The sequence below is a fragment of the Zalophus californianus genome, chromosome 4 (assembly GCF_009762305.2).
Source record: "Zalophus californianus isolate mZalCal1 chromosome 4, mZalCal1.pri.v2, whole genome shotgun sequence".
Classification (NCBI taxonomy): domain Eukaryota; kingdom Metazoa; phylum Chordata; class Mammalia; order Carnivora; family Otariidae; genus Zalophus; species Zalophus californianus.
In genome coordinates, this window is record NC_045598.1 from 129,480,099 (window position 1) to 129,502,465 (window position 22,367).

General features: G+C 43.7%; 1 protein-coding gene across 8 annotated transcripts in view; it reads right to left on the reverse strand.

The window, feature by feature from the left end:
• Positions 1-10,255: 10,255 nt before the first annotated feature.
• The window catches only part of NCOA2 (nuclear receptor coactivator 2), a 285,796-nt gene continuing 273,684 nt past the window's right edge, over positions 10,256-22,367 (reverse strand). For all 8 annotated transcript variants that reach the window (XM_027596559.2, XM_027596602.2, XM_027596551.2 and 5 more), the window contains 3 exons: positions 21,975-22,173; positions 19,619-19,708; positions 10,256-14,151 (listed from right to left, as the gene is read on the reverse strand). In XM_027596559.2, coding sequence (XP_027452360.1) covers positions 14,140-14,151; positions 19,619-19,708; positions 21,975-22,173 — 301 coding nt within the window. In that variant the 3' untranslated portion in view covers positions 10,256-14,139. The remainder of the gene's footprint in view (positions 14,152-19,618; positions 19,709-21,974; positions 22,174-22,367) is intronic.

The window sequence follows — 22,367 nt, forward strand, 5'->3', positions numbered from 1 at the left end:
GTATCTTTTTTTTTTTAAAGATTTTATTTATTTATTTGACAGAGAGAGACACAGCGAGAGAGGGAACACAAGCAGGGGGAGTGGGAGAGGGAGAAGCAGGCTTCCCGCCGAGCAGGGAGCCCGACGTGGGGCCCGATCCCAGGACCCTGGGAACATGACCTGAGCTGAAGGCAGATGCTTAACGACTGAGTCACCCAGGCACCCACTACATTTGTATCTTTAAGGTAAATGCCTAGTTAGTGCAGTTGCTGGCTTGTAGGGTAGCTCTATTTTCAACTATTTGAGGAACCTCCATACTGTTTTCCAGAGTGGCTGCACCAGCTTGCATTCCCATCAACAGTGTAGGAGGGTTCCTCTTTCTCCGCATCCTCACCAACATCAGATTCATTTTCATACACCACTCCAATGGGGTGAATTTGGGGCCTGGGAGGAAATAAGTTAATAACCGGCATGAAATCCAACCAAACGTGGTCCTAGAGGGCTTCCCTGCCAGTTAAGAGGCTGGTAGCACTTCATTCCTTACCTGGAATATATCTCCCTCAACTCCCTGAGTCTTAGTCCTGCCCCTCGGGAAACCTTAAATGCCAACATTTCCATGAAACCTTTCGGTGCAAAGTAAACACTCTGATTCCCTATAATATTTTATTTATTTATTTAAAGATTCATTCATTCATTTAAAGATCTATTTATTTATTTGAAAGAGGGGTGGGCAGAGCAGGGGCAAAGGGAGAGAGAGAATCTCAAGCAGACCATACTGAGTGCAGACCCTGACGCAGGGCTCAATCCCACGACCTTGAGATCAAGACCTGAGCCAAAACCTAGAGTCAGACGCTCGATGGTCTGGGCCACCCAGGCACCCCAACCCCTATAATATTTTAAATTGACTTCACTTGGGGGTACAATAACTTGAACACCACTTGCTTATGTCTCTATCTTCCGGGTAGACTATGAGCACATTCATAGTGACTTATTAAATCAGTATTTATTTTATGACTCGACAAAGGAATGAATTTCACTGGCTGCTCATCGTTTTCTTCCATTTTCCTCTGCACACCCCCCTGCCCTTTCCCCTTTTCTCCTCTCAGCCAAAAATGCTCCTGCTCTATTTTTTCCATAGTTACAGGCTCGAAGCCAATCTGCCCAGAGGGACAGAGATGGGCTTTTCCCTGTGGTGGCCACGTTATGCCATTTTCTTAAGAGGAGCCCTTACACACCTGCCTGTCGGAAGCAGAAACAGAAGAGAGCTTCAAGTCACCGACACACAGAATGCCCATACCATAACACGTCTTTGCCTGACGATCTGCCTGTGAACACGAGTGTGATCCGGCCCTCACACTGCCCTACAAATCCCGCGTGTACATCCAGTGCGCATCCACGTGCTGGAGCCAGACCGCAGAGCAGCGTGCTTTATGACGGAGCCCCAGACTCCAGATGGGCCAACCCGGCTGGATGTTTTGGCCCGTTACCCACTAATTTTGAGTCTTGGGGGCTTCCGGAAAATCAAAGGAGCGGTGAAGGAGGGTAAACAGAGGCTAATTTGCTGTTTAGCATCACAGATTCTGACAGTCCAACAGAGTATTAACGGGAGTCAGCGTGCTGGTGGGCACTGGGCTCGAGAGAACTCCAAGGGGGTAGGTGAATTCAGGGGTCATCGCCTAGACTGCAAGGTCGCTACTCAGTGATTGGAGTTTTGTTTTATTCTAAGAGAGCAAAGAGATTCAGCAGCATTGGTCTTCATTTCTCGCAGGGCGTTGCCTGCCCCTCTGAGCTGCCCCCAGGGCTTCCGTGGTCCTGGATGGAGTGCAGTATAATGATGGACACCCCACAAGTCTACCTTGTCCACCTGTTACTCACATGCTCGTCCCGTGAGGCCTGCTAGGCTGTGGGTGCAGGACGGATGGCCTGGGTCGTCCCTGTCTACTGGCCCTCCTGGTGTTAGCTCCTGTTAACACTGCGTACACGTCAGAAATGTACCCACACTGAAGTGGAGTAAGTCCTCTCCAGGGCAGTTTAGAAAAGGATGGATTCAGAGAAAGCACTCACTTTGTAGGTACGATCATTTTCCCTGTGTTTTGTTTTTGATCTCTCTTGGGTTACTCAGACTAAACAGGGACTGTTGGGAGAGCTTCCCTCTACTGGAGAAACCCTTGGCAGGAGAGTGTCTTAGCCTGAGAGCGGGTGCAGGGGTGTCTCTCTGAAAAGGCAAGCAGACAGTTCACATTGGGAGGGGGGGAAATGGCCAGCTTTGGGGACCAAAAATAAGGGATCAAATTTTGAAAAGCAAACATCTGTGATCCTGAGCGTGCTCTTGGGAAGCAGCAAATACACTCGCTGCTCCCCCTTCCGGTAGGCATTGCCACCATGTTAGCTTAGGGTTTGGGGCCCCCCAGTGGAGGGAATCGTCATGCCTTTTCTGCACAAGGCTTGTGTGTGTGCATTTCTGGTAATAAAAGTAGTTCATTGTCACCCTAGGATATTTACAGAGGTTAGAAAAGAGTTGAAGAAAAAAGTTATCTATAATCGGCTCTTTTTAAATGTCTCTCACATTAGGAGAGATAAAGAAGAAATATGCTAGTTTATACTGGTGCAAATATTCTTATACTGTTGGTGACAGAATAAATTATGGTTCATGCTTTCAGAGAATCTTTCCTAGGGTAGATAATCTGAAATACAGAAATTTGTAAGCACAAAACTACTTTAGTACTATTCATATTATTGAAAAGTTAGAAATGACTCAAGTCAATGGGATATTACATAGGCTGTTACACTTGTATAAGCGTCTTTTACTGACATGAGAAAATGCTTACTTAAAATAAGAAAAGTAGGGGGCGTCTGGGTGGCTCAGTCGTTAAGCATCTGCCTCGGGCTCGGGTCGTGATCCCAGAGTCCTGGGATCGAGCCCCCCCCCCAGGGGAGCCTGCTTCTCCCTCTCCCTCTGTCCTGCTCATGCTCTTTCTCTCTCTTTTTCTCACCCATTCTCTCTCCTAAATAAATAAATAAAATCTTAAAAAAATAAAATGCCTATGATGACTACAAGAAAACGTATAAAAAAAGTAGTGTCTCAGGTGGATGAAAACTAACACCCTCTTTCTACTCCTTTTCCTTTATAAATGCAATTAATTTACTGTGGTCATGTGGACAATACAGAAAACCTATGGTGAAGAAAAAGAAATCATCCTTATTTCTATGGAGAAACTACTGTTACTATTCTGGGCTATTTCTTTCCAGAATTTTAATGTCAAATATTTATTTATATTAAAGCTTGGTTTCCAGCAGTTTGAAAGCCTTTTGCATCTGTTTCTTCTTGTGGATAAAATTTAGATAATTTTGGCAAATTAAAAAATCCCATTGAAACATGAGTTGAAATTAAGCTTATAAATTAGATGTGAAAAACTGACATTCTCATGTCCTTCTACTTAAATCTTCTTTTATGTAAATGAACTTATATACATTTTTTAAAGATTATCCTTAGGAACTTTATAATTAAGAAAAAAACTGGTATTGTGAATGGGAATTTTGTATCCACTATATTTTTCTTTTTTTTTTTAAGATTTTATTTATTTGAGAGAGAGAGAGAGAATGAGCAGGGTCGGGGGGGAGAGAAGTAGGCTCCTGCTGACCAGGGAGCCCGATGAGGGGCTTGATTCCAGGACCCAGAGATCATGACCTAAACCAAAGACAGATGCTTAACCGACTGAGCCACACAGGTGCCCCCACTGTGTTCTTCTTACTTATCCATGGTATTAATGATTGCTTGCTCATTTCATATGTGTTTCTCATTCTGAATTGTCTTATGAATTCTCATAGGTTTCTACTGATTCTGTGGGATTTTCTAGATAACAACGATCTATATGTGATGGTCATTTTGTTCCCTCTTTTAATAGTTTTTTTTTTAAAGATTTTATTTATTTATTTGACAGAGAGAGACACAGAGAGGAAACACAAGCAGGGGGAGTGGGAGAGGGAGAAGCAGGCTTCCTGCCGAGCAGGGAGCCCGATGCAGGGCTCGATCCCAGGACCCTGGGATCATGACCTGAGCCGAAGGCAGACGCTTAACAACTGAGCCACCCAGGCGCCCCTAAAAATTTAAAAAAAAAAGATTTTATTTATTTATTTGAGAGAGAGAGAGAGCACGAGCGGTGGGAGGGGTAGAGGGAGAAGCAGGTTCCCCTCTGAGCAGAGAGCCCGTTGCCCAACTCGATCCCAGGACTCCCCGGATCATGACCTGAGCCGAAGTCACACGCTTAACTGACTGAGCCACCCAGGCGCCCCTAACCATAGTTCCTTAGTGATCCAAGGTAGTCCAAAAGCTTTTTCTGAGTACTTCTGAAATTGGGACAAAGAATTCAGAAATTGGGGCCTTGCCACTGAATCACTGTGATGGCAGAGAGAAAGTCAAAGAACTCTTGCTGAAATAGCCCCAGCTGTGCTGTTTCTTCTTTATTGAGTTCATGTTGCTCAACTGCTTTATTCTTCTATTAAAGCTCTTTGCTGTTTCTCTCTCTCTCTCTCTCTCTCTCTCTCTCTCTCTCTCGTGTGTGTGTGTGTGTGTGTGTGTGTGTGTGTGTGTGTGTGAGCTGGAATTGATCCCAATTGCTTGCCACCAAAAGCAGCACTGCTGTTAAAATCAACTGAAATCTGATGGCAGGTTTTCATGCAACATAACACTTCTCAATTTAAGCATTCCGTTTCCTCGGAGCCCAAGGGGTCCAAGGCACTGTTCCAGGGCCAAGTGCAAGGCTTCCCCAGCCCCAGCCTCCCCGGGACCACACTGGCGCTATTTCAGAGCCCCCACCCACTCAGACAGTGTGTTCCTTCCTCAAACTGCCGCACAGCTCTGGGGCCCCAGCACCGGCCGAGGCAGATTTGCTGGAGTCGCCCTTGACCTTTTTAATGTCCCTTTGACTCAGGCAAAGGATCTCCGAGCCTTATCCCAAGGGATGCCACAATGTACCACATCCATACTTACTAGGATTCTACGGACAATTTTGTCAATTATCCCTCAGTAAAGCTGGAAAAAATATATAATTAGAAAAAACAAAGCCTTGGGGCGCCTGGGTGGCTCAGTTGGTTGAGCGACTGCCTTTGGCTCAGGTCATGATCCCAGGGTCCTGGGATCGAGCCCCACATCGGGCTCCCTGCTCGGTGGGAAGCCTGCTTCTCCCTCTCCCCCTCCCCCTGCTTGTGTTCCCTCTCTCGCTGTGTCTCTCTGTCAAATAAATAAATAAATAAATAAATAAATAAATAAATAAATAAGACCACTGACTCTACCCAAAGAAAATGAAAACACTAATTAAAAAAAAAAGAAAAAAGAAAAAACAAAGCCTTAAAAAAGAAAAGAGAATGCATTTGCCAAATCATTGGCTGCACCCCTTGTGGCTGATATCCCGTTCATCTGCTCTTAGACATGGTACCAGTCCTGCACAGCGGCTGCAATAAAAATTTAAGGGAATTAAATCTGTGGAAGTCTTGGTCGCTCTCCAGACTGCATCCCCAGGAGCCTGTCAAGTTACAGGACCACCATCCTGCATCCTTCAGGTCTTTAATAGTGGTGTTCCTCTCCCCATCCCAAAGCAATATGGTTTTTGATGTGTTTTAGTTGAGGCACAGTCTTGCAGTTTCCACCTGGCTTTCCCAATATGGGGGTCGTTCCAACTGCCAAGGGTATACATTCCTATTGTACACTTACAATGGGGAAACACCCACTGAGTGGGCCCGTGGAACCAGTGGGCTTCCTGTGAGTGGGACTTCAGCCGGACTCCGTTGATTCGTTGGCCTCTTCGGTGCCCCCTTTAACAGGGTTCGGGATGATGTTTGTTTTCAGGTATCTGTGTCAACTCAGATTCTGTGTCTGCCTGTTCCCCTTCTCCAGTGTATGGTCACCCGTAGCTCCTTTAGGGAAAGACTGGGGGATGGCCATGGTGTGCATACTTGCCATAGTATTGCAGGGTTCCTACTCCTAAGGACTTGGCCATCTCTTCAATCAATGTGCTTTGGATTTCACACTTGGTTCAGGTCCAGGAACTGAACAAGGGACCCTGAAATTTTATTGAGGAGACTGCTCCTCCATTCTTTCTTTTTCGATTATAGATGTTTAGTCAGTAGTTCTTGGTAGGGAAGAGAGGGTTGCCTCTGTAAGCCCAGAAGGTTCAGGGGGCTTCGAAGTCAGCAGCAGCCATCGGCCTATCTCCACTCATGTTTCAGGGTCCCCAGGTCTTCCCAACCACGGCCCTGTCTGTCGCATAACAAACCTGCCGTAGCGGAGCGTTTAAACCTTAACGACGAGCACTTTAGCCTGACACCTGTATGCTCGTTCCTCCATTGCAGGAGAGAAGAGCCTCCTTGGATGCTGCCGCAGAGGCCCTGTGCTCTCAGATCTAGTGTTAATTACTCCTTAACAGCCCTCAGCTTCAGGGTCCCTCCGTTGGGCATCAACCCAACCTGGCACCATCAGCCTCCTCCGCTGTGTAGGCTTTCTCCCACCCCGCGTCTTTCCAATGCCCTGCGTCATCCCACCTGCCACGTTCCCCTTCACATTCTCCTGGGTCCCTGGCAGTGAAATCTTTAGCACCTTGAGCCATCACCTTGTGCCAAGGGCTATCTGTGCCATACTTACTGACCAAGATGGCATCCCCTTCTACTGGCCTCGAGTGAGCCAGGCCCAGTTCCCATCTTAATGGTCTGCTTTCTTGGTTCATTTGTGTTAGTCTGGACCCTCCAAGAAGCAAGTGCCAAGATGGGATTAGATATGAAAGTGATTTTTGAGGTGACATGCCTGTGAGGGGAGGCGGGCAGGATTCCAGGGCAGGCTAGAAGACCTGGGTGACTGGGAAGGAAGGTTAGGTGAACGTCTTGGCGTGCAGTGCAGTTCTAGGTTTGGCAAGGTTCATATAGCGCCCTAGAGGCCAAGCTGCTCATCGGAGCAGTTCCAGCTCCCAAGGGCGGGCTTGTCTTACTCTGGCTGCGCTCCATGCTCAGCTGGGGGTTGCCTGTTGGAAGTGTGCAGTGAGCTGGGCCCTCCAGTGACCACGTTACCCTGCACAGCCGATCTGAGGGGCCTGCATGTTCATATCAGGGTTTCCTTAGAAGTTCAGTGATCCTTAGCTATGTGCTCATGCTTTAGTTGGAGGCGCTAACAAATGTTTGGAGGCTCGGTGTATGTGGGCAGGATTGTCATTTGTGGGCTTTACTATAAGGTGACACCGGTTTTTTCCATGGGGAAACCACAAATGTTAGTACCTGTAGGTTCTTCCTTTGTGGCTGCTACATTCCCTTATGAGGACATTTAGGCAACCAGACTGGACAGAGAGTTCAGGAAGCAAATTTGGTTAAGAGGGATTAACATTCTTTTTTTTAAAGATTTTATTTATTTGAGAGAGAGAGAGAGCGCGCGCAAGCACACACAAGTGAGGGGAGGGTCAGAGGGAAAGGGAAAGGGACAAGCAGACTCCCTGACACGGGGCTATGTGGGGCTACGTGGGACTATGTGGGGCTGCGTGGGGCTACGAGGGGCTACGTGGGGCTGCGTGGGGCTACGAGGGGCTACGTGGGGCTACGAGGGGCTACGTGGGGCTATCAGGGGCTACGTGGGGCTACGAGGGGCTACGTGGGGCTATCAGGGGCTACGTGGGGCTACGAGGGGCTACGTGGGGCTATCAGGGGCTACGTGGGGCTATCAGGGGCTACGTGGGGCTATCAGGGGCTACGTGGGGCTATCAGGGGCTACGTGGGGCTACGAGGGGCTACGTGGGGCTATCAGGGGCTACGTGGGGCTACGAGGGGCTACATGGGGCTACGTGGGGCTGAGAAGCTACGTGGGGCTATCAGGGGCTACGTGGGGCTACGTGGGGCTACGAGGGGCTACGTGGGGCTACGAGGGGCTACGTGGGGCTATCAGGGGCTACGTGGGGCTATCAGGGGCTACGAGGGGCTACGTGAGGCTACGAGGGGTACGCGGGGCTGTGTGGGGCTATGAGGGGCTGTAAGGGGCTATGCAGGCTCTTGGTGGGGGACCCTGGGACTGTGACCTGAGCCGGTCAGATGCTCAACCGACTAAGCCACCCAGGTGCCCCAACTTTTGTCTTTTAAAGAATGCCTTCAGTTTCCAACCATGTAATCCCCAAATGTGGCCAATTGTTTCAAAATCATTTTTTTTAGTGGATTCCTACTAATTTGACTAGAAATACCATCTCTATCATATATTAAATTTATATATAATCAACCTATCTCTGGGTTCTGTTCTTACGTGTTTATCCATTTCTGTATGAGTATTTTACAATACTAATCAATAAAAGTCCCACGTTGTTTTTCTTCAAAATTTCAAAGATTGTATATCTTATCTCCCAAATGCATTTTACTTCTTGGATTTTGATTGGGATTTGTAATGATTTGGGGGAATTGATGGTTTTTAAATATTGGGCCTTTTTTTTCCTGGGTTCAAGATGTCGCCACTTTTTCAGGTCTTCTAGATCTTTTTTCTTCCCTTTTTTTTTTTAAGATTTTACTTATTTATTTGAGAGAGAATGAGAGAGAGAGAGAGCGCACATGAGAGGGGGTTGGGTCAGAGGGAGAAGCAGACCCCCCACTGAGCAGGGAGCCCGATGCGGGACTGATCCTGGGACTCCAGGATCATGACCTGAGCCGAAGGCAGTCGCTTAACCAACTGAGCCACCCAGGCGCCCCTTCCCTTCTTTTATTTTTTATTTTTAAGATTTTATTTATTTGACAGAGAGAGTTAGCGAGAGCAGGAACACAAGCGGGGGAGTGGGAGAGGGAGAAGCAGGCTTCCCGCGGAGCAGGGAGCCCCACGCGGGGCTCGATCCCACGACCCTGGGATCATGACCTGAGCCAAAGGCAGACGCTTAACGACTGAGCCACCCAGGCGCCCCCCCCTTGTCTTTTAAATAAGACTTTATAGTTTTCTTCACCAAAGGTCTTTCACACTTTGTGTTAGCTGTAATCCAAATTTATAAGCATTGTATTGTTATTTTAAGTGAAGATTTGAAAAAATTGATTTTTCGTGTGGACAGAGGTATCCATTTATGTATATTCTAGCCGTCTGACTGAGCTTTTTTATTCGTTCCAAGAGCTGGTTGATTCCTTTGGGTTTTCAGCATAGATGGGTCAAATTGACTAAAAATGTTGTACCTTTTCTATTCCTGTAGTAATATCTCATTTCTCAGCATTGGTAATGAGGTCTCCTTGTTTTGTTCCAACTTTAATACTTTTAATATTTAACCGTTAAGATGTGTCAGTGAGACTGCATCAGATAACCTTAAATAACTTTAGGACATTTACTTTTCCTAGAGGTTTTCTCATGAAAGGGGGCTGAAACTGATTCTATGCAAATTTGTTCAAAGGTATCTACTAAAGTTAATCTTGTTTTTTTCCTTCGATTTAGTATAGTTAATAGCATTGATAGAGTTTTATTTTTTTTCAAAGATTTTATTTTTGAAGTAATCTCTACACCCAAAGTGGGGCTCGAACTCACAGCCCCAAGATCAAGAGTCACATGCCCAGGAAAACCTGGGTGGCTCAGTCTAAAGCATCTGCCTTCGGCTCAGGTCATGATCTCAGGGTCCTGGGATCGAGTCCCGCATTAGCCTCCCTCTCAGTCCGGGGGTGGTGGTGGTCTGCTTCTCCCTCTCCCTCTGCCCTCCCCCCCCGACTTGTACTCTCTCTCTCTCAAATAATAAAATATTAAAAAAAAAAGTCACCTGCTCTGAGCCAGCCAGGCGCCCCAAGATTTTCTATTCACTCATGTTGTTTTTCTATCTTTTAAAAACACCATTCCAGAGTATATTTACTAGTGTTTCCTGTAGTTTATGACCCGGATTTTAGGAATTGTGCTTATATCGTTTATCAACTATTAACAAATCAACCGATTAAGACCATCACAAATATTCTAAAATGTAACGTATAACCTCAGTAACCAGTCAGAAGTCCATGTTTTTGGAGAGATGGGGATAAGAGGTGGCACAGTCTGGTGGGGAGAGCAGTGACCTCATCTGGGATTCAGTGGGCCTACTCAGCCGGTATTTGCCATTAAGTTGCTAGACAATTTTAAGATATAAGCTCTCGGCTTCAAATTGAAAATCTGTAAAATGGGTCAGCAGGGGAATCAAATGTTAGGGTGCCAGGAATGGTGTCAACTACTGTCTGAATGTGAGAGATGATTAAATTACAGGGCAGGTATTTTAAACTTAAATGCAGTTATGAATGAAGGTACAATATAAACACATTAAAATCTCCCAAGCCATGTAAAACCCGAAGGCATTAAAATTTATTAAATGATGCAATAACAACAGAATTCTTTATTTACAATAGCATTATTTAACATCAAATAAGCAAATAGCATCAGCAAAGCAATATTAACTTGCATAAATGTATTTAAAATTTCTCTGAATATATCTACCTTTGCATAAACTGCTCACACTAGAAATACAAACATCAATGCAGGTGAACAAAGTGATGTTCAGAGTCAACTCCATTTTGAAAATAAATCACAACCTGAAACACTGTAAGCTTTCTCCTGAAGAACCATAGTTAATATATTGCTTAATTTTACCCTTGTATAATCTTTTCATATACACACATCTCAGATGCAACTTCATGAGGAACTGTACAAATAAAACCCACAAATGACAAAGGAACAAAAATGACAGTTAAATGTTTGAAGAAATGTATCATCATCACTATTCAACAACATAAAGGTTTAAGTGATGATGCACTTATTCAAAAATTGTACACAATTCACTATACAAATATAATACATTGGACAGCTATGTAGGAATATACAAGACTTAAAAACAGATCTAAGGCATTATGCTAGATTTTAGCATTTTGAGGTTCTTGCACATAGCTTTTACCTGTAGTAAGAAACTTAAAAGATTTTGTTTTAGTCTATAAAGAAACACCAGGGAGAAAATTCTAATTAAAATCGAAGCCACTACAGTAATTTTCTTTTGTGCAGAGAATGCTTTGCTCTTAGGCAGCATACTACCATACAAATACTAGAAAATTTTAAATTCACACCAACAATTAATGGCTTAAGTTGCATTTCAAAATTGATTGTGTATCTTTGGGTTCTGCAAGTGGATCTGTGCCACCCATTTCATGTGTTAAGCCCATATGAACTCCAGTTTTAAACACAGATTAAAAATTGCATTATATAAACTGCAAAAACATTGCTTTCAGTTATTACAGGCCTTAAGAGATACACGTGGGAGGGGCATTTTTAGTCTTTGAGTCGAACGAATTCATTGTAGTAAAACAGCTCACTTCACTTTTTAAACTTAGCACATTACATGAACACTTAAATGAGTTTTACAACCAAGTTAATGTATGTATACTTTTCACATTATGTGTTTTTCACATTTAGTAATATAAGTAAAACACTGATTATTTTGTTCTATTAAACAAAACCAAGTACTCAGTCTAACAAATTTATTGTTTACAGCATGAGAAATACTGATAATGAAGGGGATTGATTTGGCTTTTGCTTCTATAGTGATCAATATGATCAGAGGATTCCTTCACTGACTTTTAATTAGATGTAAAGCAAAATCCACTACCTGGTCTGAGCCATAAGAGAATTTACCATCTCTTTTCCTTCAAAACAGTAATAATCATGAATTATTCTAAATTACCAGTATCACAGGTTTGCAGATTTGTCTGAATTGGGATGGACATTAAGACACAGTGGGCAGATGGGTAAACGATACAAGATACACAGATTTTTTGGACAGTGTTCTAGTGAAAAGGGACTTAAAAACAAAACAAAGCCAGTTTAAACTCCATTTCTCCTTTGTGCTGTGTGAAGTTGAAGTCATTCCGATTCACGTATTTCTAAAAATCAACTTAAAACCGGTCACAGTAAACTGTGTCATGTGAGCCTCATCACACCGATGAGGTCATGGAGTTCCGGGCCAACATCTGCTCATTTTTTTCCATCTCAACTGGGCAACCCAGTGGTTCGGTGGAGACGAGTAGAGCCTCTCGAGGGGACAACGTGAACTGGTGGCCGCCGAGAAGTGCTGTTCCTTGGCCACCTCCCTGTAGTGAGACCCCTCTCAAGTGGAACAAAGTATCGAAATGCAAATTTCCAGAAAATTTCTTTAGTATGGAGCATCACTTTCAGACTGTCTACTTAACCATTTATCTTTGGGCTGTATCTCTTTCTATATGCCCTAATTTGCCCATAGAGAGAGAGAGAGAGAGAAATAGAAATAGGGGTAGTTGGTACATTTTCCACCCTGCCACAAATAAACAATCAAATTTCAAGGAAAAACCTCTCTGTTCCTAAAAAGCCTGGCTAATGAGATATAAAATGCTTTGCTTTTTAGACATCAAAAAGACATCATCATTCTGAAATTTAGGTAAGAAAGTATGTGTATTAGGGGTTGGGGGGAAATAGCTCAAAAAAGGCCATCAGTTTCTCGGTATTGCGGTTGTCTGAAACGGACGCCAATTAATAAAAGATTATTCCCCTACCAGAGTGGGCCAGAAAAAGAACCATAAAAGTGGCCTGCTTAGTAACATGTAGTCTTTCTAAGGTTCATTAAGAAAGAATATAAACATATAAAAATCAAGAATTGGTTCCTACAGCGGCTGCATATCATATAGATTAGATAAATGATTTATGAGCAGAATCACAAGGTTTAGAAAATAAAAAGTCTTAAGTCTACAAATTAGGTCTAATCAAGGCATTGATATCCTTTACAAAACACCTTTAGGAGACATTGCTATGAAGATATCTAATTTAATACTGAAGTACCTCATTTTTGAGTCAATTCCACAATATGTATACCTCACAAAAATTATACAATTAAAACACTTAAGTTCTCAACTTAAATTATTGCTTGTTTACATATAAATTGGATTTTATGTACCTTACAAAACTTCGGCTTAGTCAGCACTGCTAAAAAACAAAATAAAAAACACATGGCGGAGGTTAAATCTGTTGTGATATCTGCTGTCAATTTTAAACACACTGTTATTTTTGCCCGTTTTTGTAGGCCAGTGTTGCTGGGGAACAGAATAAACATACTTCCAAAGCAGGTATCCTTAGTTTGATTGGTATCAAGTCCTGACTTGGCTCCTCTCCTTGCCAGTAAATGCATTTTTCTGAAATTTAATAGTTAGCAATTGGTAAGTGGCTGGCAAAACATTTAAGGAAATAAAGGGCTTACCTGGTTTCTGTTGCTTTTTTAACATTTTTTTTAACAAGATGAATGAATGTGGGGGAGAAGTGGGGAAGGCCAAGGGTGGGGGGGGAGAGAGTCAGGATCACATGGGGAAGAAGAGGTACGAGTCAAAACTGTCTGAGCAATCTAAAGGGAACTTAGTTTGAAAATGAACAATATTTCCTCTTGATTCACAATTTGGGTGAACTAGTTTGATTTTGACAAAGAAAAAAAAAGGAAAAAGCACTTGTTAATATTAACAGCCCTTCACAGGCTCCTTTTCATCTGTTCGGTAACTGGAAACTCTTTCCAACATGGTCTCTAGAGCTTCTACAAAGATACAACTCTGACTTTATTGGTCTTCACTTCTTGGGTGTCTCGGTACATACAGCGCTGTCCATGGTGTCTGCTCTGCTTTTATCCCAAATACAGGCTTTAGCTTAGAATACCTTTAGTTTGATTTTTTTTTTCCCCTTAATTCTGTTCTTTCCCCGAGATGAAATCTTAATCTTTTGCACTAGACTGATTAGCCAGGGAAAACAAAGCAAGAAACCAGTGTCTGGAACCAAACAGGAACAGAACAAGAGCATGGTTGTTTTCCTTAAATACATACATTTAAATACATTCAATCCGACATGGGTATGAAATTTGCCTGTCAACATTTACTTTGCAGGAGAGATCTAAGTTGCACTAAGGTGAATGCAGTGAACAGACTGAGCAACTGTCTGGACGCGAGCTTCCAACTGTCAAGCGAAGAGGCAGCTCCCTCCTGCAACAGCCAAGCGGACCCCACCCTGGGAGCCGGGGCCCAGGTCCATCTGCTGACCAGGCTCTGGCAGAACTGGCTGGCAGGTCGACTGGGTCAAAACAAATAGACACAGCTCTCCAGGCTGTAAGTGTTTTAAGCAAGTGAGCCCAGTCAGCTGAAGAGAGAAGCAACCAGCTACCTTCAGTGTCAGCAGTATTTCTGCGGGAAAACAGAGAGAAAATCATGAAGTACCTCTGAATTTGCTGTAACACCGTCATAATGCTCATCACGAAATCATCAGAATATGTGGCCATTTGAAGTACTGCCAATCCCGAAGGCCGCATCTGGCTGAATTACACTTGATTTTGATGCAGACAGGCGGAAGGCACTGTTCCTAAATGGACACATCATTTCCAAAGGCCGGCAGACCCTACAGAGCACTTTGAAGACCAAGGGACTGCGGTGGATTACCAATCCCTCCTTCTGAATGACTGCAGCTCTCTTCCCAGCGACCTCCCAGACCAGTTCAACCTCTCCCACCTCCTCAAACGAGATTACTGATACCTCGTTGCCGAGCTGCCTTTGCTTTTGGACAACATCGTTCAGAGGTGGCCACCATTTCCTTACCCCTTCCTCAAAATCATCGAGTACAAAGCCACTTTCAACGGAATGTCCGTCTTGACTCTCCCGTGTGGAGAGACTCCCCAGGTTCCACGGGATGTTTCCCTGGCTTCAGCAAGCTGAATAAGCAGGGTTTTGGCTCCAGGGGCATTCATGCTAGTTTCTGGCTGCTATGAACTGACAGTCTGAAGGAGTGAACACGGAGGGCTGGAGTGAGCAAGACTCACGTGCAGGTGTTTGCTTGGTTGGTGCAGGTGTGTGTCAGTGCTTTTCTTTGGCTACCGACTATGTTTCCCCCCAAGATATTTTATCCATGTAGCAAATATTGAGTATCTACTCTGTGCCAGGTGCTGGGGATATCACCATAACGGTAGATTTCTGGTCATTGCCATCAAAACATTGAGTGGGCCAGGTAGACAGTGAAATAACAGCAGGGTCCGAGTTACGCGAGAGGAAGTACTGTTTACTGTGTGAACAAGTAACAACTGCTTCTGGGATTTAGATATTTAGACACAGTTAGCACATAAGGGCCACTAGAGATTATCTAGTTTAAGTCCGATCAGAGAGGAAGTTTCACTTAGTCCATTCAAACGAGAGATCTGGGCGAACTGCCCCAGATCCTTAAGTGTCGCGGTCACAGGTGGGCTACGCCCCCGGCCCGCTGCGCGGCTCTCCCGAGCTTAACGTGTCAGCGCACGAGGATCGCTCTGGTTACAGCTCCTCAGAGAGAACAGTGAATGTCCTTCATCTATAATATAAAGCTAGTTTGTGTCACTTACATGATTTTATATAGAAATACTCCACGGCTCTGACTGAAACAGGAAAAAAATCCTTCAATTTTTCCAGTTAGTCTGGAAAGACAAATTGAGAAGTATTCCTATCCTTAGCCACTTGAAGGCGGCAGTATTCTCTAACACGAATGGACACCAACAAGCAGCTCTCAGGCAGGATCAGTGTTAGTGAGGGGCGCCTGGGTGGCTCAGTCAATAAGCATCTGCCTTCGGCTCAGGTCATGGTCCCAGGGTCCTGGGATCGAGCCCCACATCGGGCTCTCTGCTCTAGGGGAAGCCTGCTTCTCCCTCCCCCCCTCCCCCTGCTTGTGTTCCCTCTCTCGCTGTGTCTCTGTCAAATAAATAAATAAAATCTTTAAAAAAAAAAAAAAGGATCAGTGTTAGTGAAAGAGAACGTGGAGCAGGACATGCATCTCTAGAGGAACGCTGCTTGCCTTGGCATCCGGCTGTGTCACTTCAGGGGGTGGGGAGTCACTTAATCTTTCTGTCCCTAATACTTCCTAGGGCTGTCGTGAGGATTAAACAAAATGATGTACATGAAGTGTTTAAGTACTCCTCACAACACGGAAAGAGCTCGGTCAATGTCCTCGCCACTATCATTACCACCCCCACCTCAGAGCTGGTCCTAGTTAGAGATCGATTTCCGTAACACAAGCAAGTACAAGTAATTACAGCTCTACTTTATACAAGGGCCGTGCAGCTGACCAATAAACTCAGTTTGATGAGTTGAAGTATATGTAAAATATAGAGGCATACTGTAAGTCCTTGTAAAAGGAAGGATGTTTGGTGATATGAAATAACTGCCCTTCTCTAAATGGTGTTTTGGTAAATCCACAGTTGTATATTCTAGCTCTGCTTTAAGCAAGGTATAATTTTTTAATCTCCATTTCAAGATAAGTGGAACATAGATTCAATTAACAATGAATCACAGTGGTTCCCAGCTCAACAAATAGAACGAGGTTACCAATAAAAATTCTGAAAACAGTTCCAGGATTCACAATAGTAGCAGGGCCAGTTATAGACACAAGAGGCTGCAGATGACCATTTTCCCCTGTGTACACATCAGTAGTATGGTGACAAGTACAGAGTCACACTGCCACTTCTTACTCATGGATTAGAAGGGATATACTGTACATATTAGTCTCTGGAGGAAACAAGAGTGTCTGACAGACTGTTCCCTGGCCTTAACATTCAGCATGAACAAAGTACAGATGGGTAAGCAAGATTCAAGAGGGGGGCTGGGAAAAACAGAGAAAGTGGGAGGGGCGCGAATGGCCCAGGCTAGATGACAACAGGCACAGTATTCTTGCCACAGATCCCGAAAGGCACTTGTGATGGAGAGAACATCCTGTATTTATTGGAAGTTGCTTTTTGTGGTGCTAATCTTTCCATTTTCGTTTTAGTGGGCACCCATGGGTGCCTAGATGTGCATGAATCAATACCCTGGTTGTCCTGGCCCACCTTGCCTACACCTTTACCTCTCCACTGTGCCCAGGTCCCCCTCCCCTCTAGGATAGATGCCCCCACACACTAGCTGTGTGGGCTTGGGCAAATTCCCTAATCCTCTGAGATTCAGTCTCCTCATCTCTAAGTGTTGCGAAGACCTAAATATCTGATGGGCCCGGCATGGTCCCTGTACACTAGAGACCAAATGGTACATTCCCTTTCCTGATGTCAGAGGATTTTCCCTCCTGTGATTCCAGTGCCTGAAGCTGAGGACTCTTCTCAATATGGAGCTGAATCTTTACTGTTTGCCTGTCCTACAGGATGTGGGAATATTTCTTTTCCCTTCAGGATCTATAAAATGAGAGAAGGGAATAGCGACCAATTTGTTTTTTGGGGGCCTTCTCCAGTGTTACTTGCATAAAACCTTTAGAAAGGTATCATGGGAGCTCCGTGTCCCCTTTGGGGAAGTAAGGGGTAAAGTGCAGGGGCTGGTAACACACACTTGGGGGTCAGCCTGCCTGGGTTCCCTTCCTGGTGTTTCGGGACCTTGGGTAAGTCATTAAACCCTCAAAACAGTAGTTCTACCATACAGTTGGTGATGTGGTTTAAGTGGTCTAGTCTAAATAAAGCCCTGAGCAGATAATCATGCTTGTGGTAAATGCTCAATACCTGTTGGTTGTTTCTAGACCTAAAAAAGATTATGGGGATGCCTGGGTGGCTCAGTTGGTTAAGCATCTGCCTTTGGGTCAGGTCATGATCCTGGAGTCCTGGGATCGAGCCCCACATCGGGCTCCTTGCTCAGCAGGGAGCCTGCTTCTCCCCCTGCCTGCTCTGCCTGCCGCTCCCCCTGCTTGTGTTCTCTGTCAAATAAATAAATAAAATCTTAAAAAAAAAAAAAAAGATTATGGGTGCCTGCTCTGTGGGGGCGCTGGCCTAGGTTGGCACATAGTCACATTGAAGGTGGAAGGTTCAGGGAGGGAAATGTGATCCTGGCCCCCAAATGCTTTCTTTCTCCCACAGAGCTCTGATGTGCCCAGAAGTTAAGCTCCTGGGCACTTCTGGGTTAAAATGGGCTATCCTTTAGTAGAAGCCTAATTACCACTAATGTCATTGCTCCCCTGGGAAGCACCATCCCAGGTTTTAAGCTTCTACTTTCTGCACACAAGCCATCACTGAGTTATGTGGCCACTCTCTGTAGAGGTGCAGCAGGGTGGGGGTGCAGTGGGGGAGGCAGGACTGGCAGCAAGAAGATGCCAGCCTCCTAAGGGGCTTCAAACTTCAATAAGTGGCACATTTAGAGTCTAAACACATGGTCAATATGAAATATATTCTATTTTCTGTATGACTCACTGTAGCAACATTAACCATTTAGATGAGCTGTGCATCTGGGTACTTACAAAAAACACCTACAGGACTTCCACCCATGGGCCTCTCTGCCATGATGACTGTGGCTTTTTTTTTTTTTAATATTTATTTCTTAGAGAGAGAGAGCACGCATGAGTGGGCAAAGGGGCAGAGGGAGAGGGAGAAGCAGACACCCTGCTCAGCAGGGAGCCTGATGCAGGGCTCGATCCCAGGACCCTGGGATCATGACCTGAGCTGAAGGCAGATGCTTAACTAATTGGGCCACCCAGGCGCCCGACTGTGGTTCTTTAAACCAGAAAAACCACACAGAAAATTCACACACTGTGTTTTTAAATCTAGATTACTTAAAAAAAGCAATCTCTACACCCCACATGGGGCTTGAACTCATGACCCAGAGATCAAGAGTCGGATGCTCTACCTACTGAGCCAGCCAGGCATCCCTAGATCTATTACGTTTAAAAAAAAAAAAAAAAATTTTTTTTTTTTTTAATTAGAGAGCGAGAGAGCAAGAGAGAGAAGAGGGGGCAGAAGGAGAAGAGAGTATCTCAAGCAGGCTCCATGCCAAGCACAGAGCCTGACACGGGGCTCGATCCCACGATCCTGAGATTATGACCTGAGCCGAAGGCAGACGCTTAACCAACTGAGCCACCCAGGCGCCCCTGGATCTATTACTTTTTAAATTTAGGTATTAACAAAACCATCCAAGATCCACTTTTTGGCAGGAAATTGAACATCGATCCTACATTTTCTCCACTGAGAGAGAATTTTTAAGTTAAAAAAAAGTTATCTACTGCTAAGGATTATATCCCTTACCTTAAGAGGGCCCCGCAGGCCCATTTATCTATGTGCTAAACTGCTCACAGAGCCTTCCTGTTAACAGATCTGCTACTAGGCACACAGTTCAGTTGGGTTCTAAGTACCGATTATTTTTTTTCAAGATCTGATTGAACATGTTAATATCACTCTCCTTAGAACAAGTGTTGAAGATAATAGGCAAATAATATACATGACTGTTGTCTAAAGAAAATGAAATATAGAAAAAACTCTTAAAAAGAATAAACATACACTTAATTAAGGGATAGAGAACAATTGTAAGTTAGCTCCTCTTTATCGTCCTGAAAATCTAACATTATGATTCAGAAAAAGTAAAAATAAATCATTTTGCCCTTACGTGACTGATTCATTGCTACTTTTTTTGCTTTGCTATAATAATATCATTTCAGAGCAAAATTAGTGTTCTTAATTCACACACCACCATTAGCTCTAATTAAAATGAGCTTAGAGAAATAATTATTCACGGAAAACCACTGTATGTCAGATAAAATTACAAGATATTTTTAAAAAATCGCAAGCGTTACAACTATCTTCAATCCACTGGCTGACAACGTATCTGTCAGTTTTGGTCTATAAAATATCCATGTCACTATACTACCCTATTCACATGTTTCTTTGCTGTTTCTTACCCGTGATGCGTCTCCCTCCTGCTTAATCATATCCATTCCAGGCAGCTGGTTTGGGAAAAGGTTGCCTCCCCTCAGAGCAGGATCATTAACCTGAGGGCACAAGACGGTACAATGGCTATATTCAGTGGGATGTCCAAAAGTGTACTAGCGAGTAAGAACCAACCATCAATCTTCCTCCTCATCTTGGTTTTCAGGAATAGAATTATGGGGAAAGATGACTATATAAAACGGCTCCATCCCTGTATCCACTCTCCCCACGTATAGATTTTGGGGGGAGTATGGAGATACAAGAAAATAAATATTTACACTAAACTGCCTTCCAAATTAAAATTTGCATTCTGTGTAGAAATTTGACAGAGACAATGATACTAGAAACATTTTCATGCCTTAACATGTTCACCTTTTTGGCTGGTTCCAATGAGACCAATGACTCATATGTGGGACTTTAAAATCATCTGAGAAGCTCCTAATATCTTTGTTACTCAGGCAAGTTATTGATTAGGAAGAGTAGGTCTGAGTACCCAACAGTGCTGAATTTTGGAAATCTTCTACAACCAAATGAACTATTCATTAGCATTCATACAATTCTTTCACAAATTATGAAGTAAAGGTAATACTAATACTGTACAGGACTGATTTTGTCTGAAGAAACACACTACAGTTGTATTTTTTGGGCTTCCAAATTAACTTTGATATTGAAAAGGTTTAAATCTATGCACAAGTTTCTATGCAGACGTGATCTAGATTATTAAAAATGCACTGATTTACTTCCAGGTAGGCTGTGCAGGACCCATGCTAGACTAGACCATCTCAGTGGCCCTTGCTTTATACAGTTTCCCTAGGAAGAAAATCAGGAACCACTACTGGTCCCTTTTTGTACAAAATTCAAAATCAACGCTACATTTTCTCCATTGGAAAGACAAAAGTCTATCTTTAAATATGTCTGTTTAATTTACCCAAATAAGCATCAATTCAACTATAAGAAGTGCAAATTCTTACACACACAGAGCTTTCTTAAATTGCAAAGGGCTTTAAATTTTCTCATGCACTACTCTGCATTTTTATTAACATCTTCTTATAGAATAAAACACTGAGGCGCTGTAAAATTTAGTAAAATTTTCACACAAATTGTGGTTTGCCAATATTAGCTTAAATAGACCTAATCAAACTCCGAATCTTTCACCATTCTCACAAATATGATCTAACTGAAATGTAGAGTTCTGTCAGTGAATTATTAAGTCATTTAAACTTCCTATGCCTTGATTTCTCCATACATGAAATAAGACTCAGGGTCTTTGCCACATCTCTACTTTGCATGTACTACTGAGGTAGTAGAATGCCAAGCATTTTGTGCCCTTTAGAAATAAGGTCTTCTGGAAATACAATTTAAAAATTATTAACTAATATCTTTACCTGTGGATCAGCTACCACAGATTCTCAATCCTAGGCTGGCTACCTGAGATATCAATGCATTCAGTCTCTTTGCCACCAAGTGAAGCTGGTATGCTCTTAGGGATAGTAGAATCATCACAGTCTTAGTCAGAATTAGTCTTAAGCAGAATTCTTTTTTTTTTTTTTTAAAGATTTTATTTATTCATTTGAGAGAGAGAATGAGATAGAGATAGAGAGCACGAGAGGGGAGAGGGTCAGAGGGAGAAGCAGACTCCCCGCCGAGCAGGGAGCCCGATGCGGGACTCGATCCCGGGACTCCAGGATCATGACCCGAGCCGAAGGTAGTCGCTCAACCGACTGAGCCACCCAGGTGCCCAGCAGAATTCTTTAAAAAATATTGACCAGAAAACCATGGCACTCACACCCCCAAGATGATAATGAGAATAGTTTTTGGACGATCGGTGTCAGTCTCCCTGCACGAGTGAAGTATCATTTAAAGCTGACTGGATGGGGACAGGCGGGGGGTGGGGTGGGGAATAAAGCTAATTGGATGGCAGGAAGTTTGGCCTTTGCGGTTCATCAGGTTTTTCATTTAGAAGAAAATCAGTTTTTAAACTATAAATCCAAAATAAAGCTATTTAAGAAGTACATTCGCCATTCCATTTTTAGAGAGTTACTTTAGATATTGCTAAGTTCCTCAAGTAAGAAATCATTTAAGTGACAAAGTTAAGAAGTATTTTAAAAGATCCTTGAGTAGTCAAGAATCCTTTCATGTTTATTTCGTCATTAACAAGTATATCTGTTAGTTGCACTAACACAGGTGGAAAGTAAGGTGAGAAAACACTCATCAAAATACATGTGGGAGTCGATGGTGGATGTTAAATACATGGAAAGATAGGCAGAACGCAGAAACAGACAAAAAGTTATGATCAGAAGACAGTGGGCTGCTTCTCAGGGTGCTCACCTGCTCAGGACCCATGGAGGACAGCCCTGACGTAGGCACGGAGGTCACTGAGGTCATGCTGATCTGTCCTGTCATCTGATTCATGTTGCTCATCCCACCTGTGTTGGTCGCCATGGATACATTGATGTTCATATTGTTATTGTACATGCTGGTGTTTGCTTGTTGCCCAAAGTGTGGTGGGGACTGTTGTGAAAACATGCTAGAACATAAGGAAAAGATGAAAATGTCAAGAGTTGGTAGGGCAAACAGGCAGGCAGTTCTGACACTTGCTTCTCAGGCATTTACTTCATTTACTTCAGAATGAATAAGTCTAGGCTGAAAGAACCCAGGGTGAGGCAGCCAGCAGGGGTGACCACGCTCCTCTCCTTTTCCTAAGGTCACCAGGAAGGTCTA